Consider the following 7,044-nt stretch of genomic DNA (forward strand, 5'->3'; position numbering starts at 1 on the left):
TGTACCATACAGTGTACCATACAGTGTACCATACAGTGTACCGTGTACCATACAGTGTACCGTGTACCATACAGTGTACCATACAGTGTACCGTGTACCATACAGTGTACCGTGTACCATACAGTGTACCGTGTACCATACAGTGTACCATACAGTGTACCATACAGTGTACCGTGTACCATACAGTGTACCATACAGTGTACCATACAGTGTACCATACAGTGTACCATACAGTGTACCATACAGTGTACCATACAGTGTACCATACAGTGTACCGTGTACCATACAGTGTACCGTGTACCATACAGTGTACCGTGTACCATACAGTGTACCATACAGTGTACCGTGTACCATACAGTGTACCATACAGTGTACCATACAGTGTACCATACAGTGTACCGTGTACCATACAGTGTACCATACAGTGTACCATACAGTGTACCATACAGTGTACCATACAGTGTACCGTGTACCATACAGTGTACCGTGTACCATACAGTGTACCATACAGTGTACCATACAGTGTACCATACAGTGTACCGTGTACCATACAGTGTACCATACTGTGTACCATGCACCATGCATTGTACCATACATCATACAGTGTACCATACATCATACAGTGTACCATACATCATACAGTGTACCATACATTCTACGGTGCACCGTGCTCCATACATCATACGGTGTACCGTGTACCATACAGTGTACCGTGTACCACACATCCTACAGTGTACTGTGTACCATACAGTGTACCGTGTACCATACGGTGTACCGTGTACCATACAGTGTACCGTGTACCACACATCCTACAGTGTACCGCGTACCATACAGTGTACAGTGTACCATCAGTGTACGATACAGTGTACCATGTACCATACAGTGTACCATACAGTGTACCATGTACCATACAGTGTACCGTGTACCATACAGTGTACCATGTACCATACAGTGTACCATACAGTGCACCATGTACCATACAGTGTACCATACAGTGCACCATGTACCATACAGTGCACCATGTACCTTACAGTGTACCATACAGTGCACCATGTACCATGCAGTGTGCCATACAGTGTACCATGTACCATACAGTGTACCATACAGTGTACCATGTACCATACCGTGTACCATACAGTGTACCATGTACCATACCGTGTACCATACAGTGCACCATGTGCCATACAGTGTACCATACAGTGCACCATGTACCATACAGTGTACCATACAGTGTACCATGTACCATACAGTGTACCATACAGTGCACCATGTACCATACAGTGTACCATACAGTGTACCATACAGTGTACCATGTACCATACAGTGTAGCCTGTGTCTCAGTGTTTGTGTGTGTCGTCACACGAAGCCACCATCTTTCCCACCACCATGTTCACCCTCTCTCCTTTCCCATTTGCATACCTAACCCTTTCCACCCCGCGCCCCCCGCGCGCCCTTCCCCAGGAGTGTCAGGCGTGGTGGAGCTGTGTGCGCGAGGGTGCATTGTCTTTCTGGCGAATGCAGCCGCTAAAGGGGGGTGGGGGGTAATGGGGTAGTTTGGTCAATGCAGCATTAACAACACCTGTTCACTTTTTTTTTGTGTCTCTCTCTCCCTTTTTTTTTTTTTTTCCATCTTGGTTACAGTTGCATAGTTTCTTTTTTTGCGTGTGTGTGTGTGGGTATTCAATAGAGCCCTGCTTTCTTCTTCTCTTTTTTTCTTCCTTCTCCTTCTCCTTCTCTTTCCTTCTTTCTTTCTTTTCTCTTGGTCCCTCTTGAGGCTGGGAGGGGAAAGGTGTGGTGGGAGGAGGGAAGGGAAAGAAAGGGGGGTAAGGGGGGTTTTGCAGTAGGGAAAGGGGTATGGAATGGGGGGGGGGATGTTATCTCACCTTATTTCCCAGGGGTTTGAGTAGGGGTTGTTGAAGGGGGGGGGGTTGTAAATAGGGGGTTGTTGAAGTGGGGTTGTAGATATGCAGTGATTGCACGCTTCGCCCTACGTGGGAAATGTCACATACTTTTTTGGTTTGGTGTCTTTACCCCATCCATGATGACCCCCCCTTCCCCCCTTGTTCTCAATTGAGGTCAAATATATATAAATATATATATATAAATATATATTCTCTATGGCAATTACCTGTCGTGAAGAGGTTGTTATATACATACATACAACACACCTGTTGTGCGTTGTATCGAAGTCATGAAGTTACAACTCGAAGCGAAAAGACGTGACCATTTTCGTTCATTTGCTTTCTTATTAATAGAAGTAATATTATAGAAATGACTCAATTGCTATCTAATCTATATCACAGGACGAGGTTGTTTGACAGTAGGTGGAGTTTCCCCACACCAACGAGGGGCAAAGAAGGTATGTATATATATATATAAATTCATCTGAATGACCACGAAACAATTTGAAAATCTTCGTTAGTTCACGGAACTTTTATCACAAGGGTGTACACAGCACAGCAGGTGTTCGGGTCAATATAATGCCATGAGCCCATAGCATAAACCTCTATACCACATATATAACATATATATATATATATATATATATATATATATATATATATATATATATATATATATATGCAATGGACCACGCCCCCCCTACCCCCTCTCACTCTCTCTCTCTCTCTCTCTCTCTCTCTCTCTCTCTCTCTCTCTCTCTCTCTCTCTGCGCGCGCGCGCACTTAGGGTCGCAAACCACGCGTCTCCCGCAATGCAACTTGGCGCTTGGTGCAGGACGTGGGAAATGGAGAGGAGGGAGAAGGAGGGAATGGGGGAAATGGGGGGGAAGAAAGAATAAAGGATATGGGTTGGGGAGGGAGAGGAGAAGGAGGAGGGGTAGGGGTGGGTGGTGGAGGGTGTGAGGGAGGGAGGGAGGGTGTGAGGGAGGGAGGGGTGTGTGGAGGGAGGGAGGGAGTGAGGGAGTGAGGGAGGGAGGGAGGGAGGGAGCTGCATTATATGTCCAGGCAAATATGCAACCATCACTGCAGAGTGAGCAGGTCCTCCGTATGGAGCGGAAGGTCTCGAAGAACACCACCTCCTCGAAGAACATCACCCCCTAGAAGAACACCCCCTCTCGAAGAACACCCCCCTCGAAGAACACACCCCCTCGAAGAACACACCTCGAAGAACACCCCCCTCGAAGAACACCCCCATCGAAGAACATCCCCATCGAAGAACATCACCCCTCGAAGAACACCTCTCGAAGAACATCCACCCCCTCGAAGAACATCCCCTCGAAGAACATCCCCTCGAAGAACATCCCCTCCTCGAAGAACATCCTCTCGAAGAACATCCCCTTCGAAGAACACCCATCGAAGAACACCCCCTCGAAGAACACCTCTCGAAGAACATCCACCCCCTCGAAGAACACCCCTCGAAAAAAACCACCCCCTCGAAGAACACACCCCGAAGAACACCCTCCTCGAAGAACACGCCTCGAAGAACACCACCCTCTCGAAGAACACATCTCGAAGGACACCCCCTCGAAGAACACCCCCTCGAAGTACACTCTCTCGAAGAACATCCCCTCGAAGAACACCCTCTCGAAGAACACCCTCCTCGAAGAACACGCCTCGAAGAACACCACCCTCTCGAAGAACACACCTCGAAGAACACCACCACTCGAAGAACACCCTCTCGAAGAACACCCCATCGAAGAACACCCCCTCGAAGAACACCCTCTCGAAGAACACCCCCCTTGAAGAACACCCCCTTAAACTATTCAGGTTAGTCGGATGCATTGGTGATATTGTGTTCTTCATTAACATAACGTGTTTGTTAGCAAGATCGGCTTCATTAACATAATGTTCTCGTTGTCAAGTGTTCACTCGAGAAGAACACAGCCGCCTACCGTTGAAGAACATATATTGAATCTCGACCAAAAGTTATCACTTTTAACTCAGGTTAAAACGAAAGATGGCGTCTATATAACTATATAATCATATATCCAATTGTGTCTATATAATTATGTATCTAATTGTGTCTATATAATCCTATATCTAATTTGCGTCTATATAACCATATATCTACTTGCGTCTATATGAATATGTCATCATATATCTAATTGCGTCTATATGAATATGTAATCATATATCTCAATGCGTCTATATAGCTATATAATCATATATTCATACATCTAAATTGAAGATTAAGATCGAAATTTCCTCGACACTTAAATAATTTCAAAGTAATCCAGAGAAATTGGGTGTCTATCTATCGTGGGTGGGGGGGAGATAAAGCTATAATGTAATATAGACCATATATATATATATATATATATATACCACAAGATCATCTATATTTCTATATAAATTTTCTATATTTCTCTCACCTTAGAGGACTATTATTACACCATTGTCATAATTTCTTAGCCAGGTCAAAGTATATGGTTGTTATATATCGATAGACATGTGGATTTCCACTGAATTCCATTATTGAGTGTAATTGTTGTATAGGAATACACTTACACATGCTTGAGTTATCCAAAAAATTTGGACTGGTTGTGTCTGCTGATATATATATATATATATATATATATATATATATATATATATATATATATATATATATATATATATATATATATATATATATATTTTTTTTTTTTTTTTTTTTTTTTTGCTTTGTCGCTGTCTCCCGCGTTTGCGAGGTAGCGCAAGGAAACAGACGAAAGAAATGGCCTAACCCACCCCCATACACATGCCTTGATTCAATCCACTGACAGCACGTCAACCCCGGTATACCACATCGCTCCAATTCACTCTATTCTTTGCCCTCCTTTCACCCTCCTGCATGTTCAGGCCCCGATCACACAAAATCTTTTTCACTCCATCTTTCCACCTCCAATTTGGTCTCCCTCTTCTCCTCGTTCCCTCCACCTCCGACACATATATCCTCTTGGTCAATCTTTCCTCACTCATTCTCTCCATGTGACCAAACCATTTCAAAACACCCTCTTCTGCTCTCTCAACCACGCTCTTTTTATTTCCACACATCTCTCTTACCCTTACGTTACTTACTCGATCAAACCACCTCACACCACACATTGTCCTCAAACATCTCATTTCCAGCACATCCATCCTCCTGCGCACAACTCTATCCATAGTCCACGCCTCGCAACCATACAACATTGTTGGAACCACTATTCCCTCAAACATACCCATTTTTGCTTTCCGAGATAATGTTCTCGACTTCCACACATTTTTCAAGGCTCCCAAAATTTTCGCCCCCTCCCCCACCCTATGATCCACTTCCGCTTCCATGGTTCCATCCGCTGACAGATCCACTCCCAGATATCTAAAACACTTCACTTCCTCCAGTTTTTCTCCATTCAAACTCACCTCCCAATTGAATTGACCCTCAACCCTAATGTACCTAATAACCTTGCTCTTATTCACATTTACTCTTAACTTTCTTCTTTCACACACTTTACCAAACTCAGTCACCAGCTTCTGCAGTTTCTCACATGAATCAGCCACCAGCGCTGTATCATCAGCGAACAACAACTGACTCACTTCCCAAGCTCTCTCATCCCCAACAGACTTCATACTTGCCCCTCTTTCCAAAACTCTTGCATTCACCTCCCTAACAACCCCATCCATAAACAAATTAAACAACCATGGAGACATCACACACCCCTGCCGCAAACCTACATTCACTGAGAACCAATCACTTTCCTCTCTTCCTACACGTACACATGCCTTACATCCTCGATAAAAACTTTTCACTGCTTCTAACAACTTGCCTCCCACACCATATATTCTTAATACCTTCCACAGAGCATCTCTATCAACTCTATCATATGCCTTCTCCAGATCCATAAATGCTACATACAAATCCATTTGCTTTTCTAAGTATTTCTCACATACATATATATATATATATATATATATATATATATATATATATATATATATATATATATATATATATATATATATATATATATATATATATAAAGGGCTTAAGTAATGATTATTCTCCTCGAACAGCCTCGTTAAAGGTAGGTAGTTCGCGCCCTTGGTTAAGTCACGCCTGCATTCCTTCTTTCATTCGCGAGGAGGGGGAGGGGGGTAGGGAAGTTTTCAATAGAAAACGTCGGGCGAATGGTAGAAAACGAGATGTGGCCCCCCCAAGGTACTTTTCAGAGAATGTATAAAAAACGGAAGGAACTTGTGAATTATTAGATTATAGAAAACGGAAGGAACTTATTAAATATTAAATTGGGTCGTTTTGAGGTGAAAATCGAATAATCATTTTTTATCTTTAATCATTTATGACTCTTTTTTTTACTTGTAGGGACGAGATTCTCTTAATTATCAATTATAACTGATAATTATATAAAGACAATAGATAATCTATCGGCTTCGAATAATTACTTCATTGATGATTATCACACTGGAATAATTACTTTGATAATTGATAACCCAAAGCAGTTGATCAATAATTACTTCATTGATAATTATCACACTGGAATAATTACTTTGATAATTGATAACCCAAAGCAGTTGATCAATAATTACTTCATTGATAATCATCGCACTGGAATAATTACTTTGATAATTGATAACCCAAAGCAGTTGATCAATAATTACTTCATTGATAATTATCACACTGGAATAATTACTTTGATAATTGATAACCCAAAGCAGTTGATCAATAATTACTTCATTGATAATCATCACACTGGAATAATTACTTTGATAATTGATAACCCAAAGCAGTTGATCAATAATTACTTCATTGATAATCATCACACTGGAATAATTACTTTGATAATTGATAACCCAAAGCAGTTGATCAATAAACTAATAATATGGCAATATAGCTTGTTCTTGACCCAATCATGTAGTTCTATAAGGTGCTAAAGTCCCATTATATAACATAAGACTTTCGACTTTAGAGTCCCATTTTCCCTCCCAAATATCGGCGATAGAAAACGGTAAGCGGTGTGGTCGCCTACAGGCCATAGATCACGGGCCTGTGATTGGCCCAGAGGACTCTCCCTCTAACCAATGAGAGCCGAGAATGCAGGAGGGTATA

General features: G+C 42.1%; 1 protein-coding gene across 1 annotated transcript in view; it reads left to right on the top strand.

Moving 5' to 3' along the window:
* The first annotated feature begins 2,191 nt into the window (after positions 1 to 2,191).
* The window catches only part of LOC139761508 (uncharacterized), a 10,739-nt gene continuing 5,886 nt past the window's right edge, over positions 2,192 to 7,044 (top strand). Inside the window, exons 1-2 of the mRNA XM_071685773.1 lie at positions 2,192 to 2,219; positions 3,000 to 3,728. Of these exons, the coding sequence (XP_071541874.1) occupies positions 2,192 to 2,219; positions 3,000 to 3,728 (757 nt within the window). The remainder of the gene's footprint in view (positions 2,220 to 2,999; positions 3,729 to 7,044) is intronic.

Source organism: Panulirus ornatus, chromosome 40, assembly GCF_036320965.1.
Source record: "Panulirus ornatus isolate Po-2019 chromosome 40, ASM3632096v1, whole genome shotgun sequence".
Taxonomy (NCBI): Eukaryota; Metazoa; Arthropoda; class Malacostraca; order Decapoda; family Palinuridae; genus Panulirus; species Panulirus ornatus.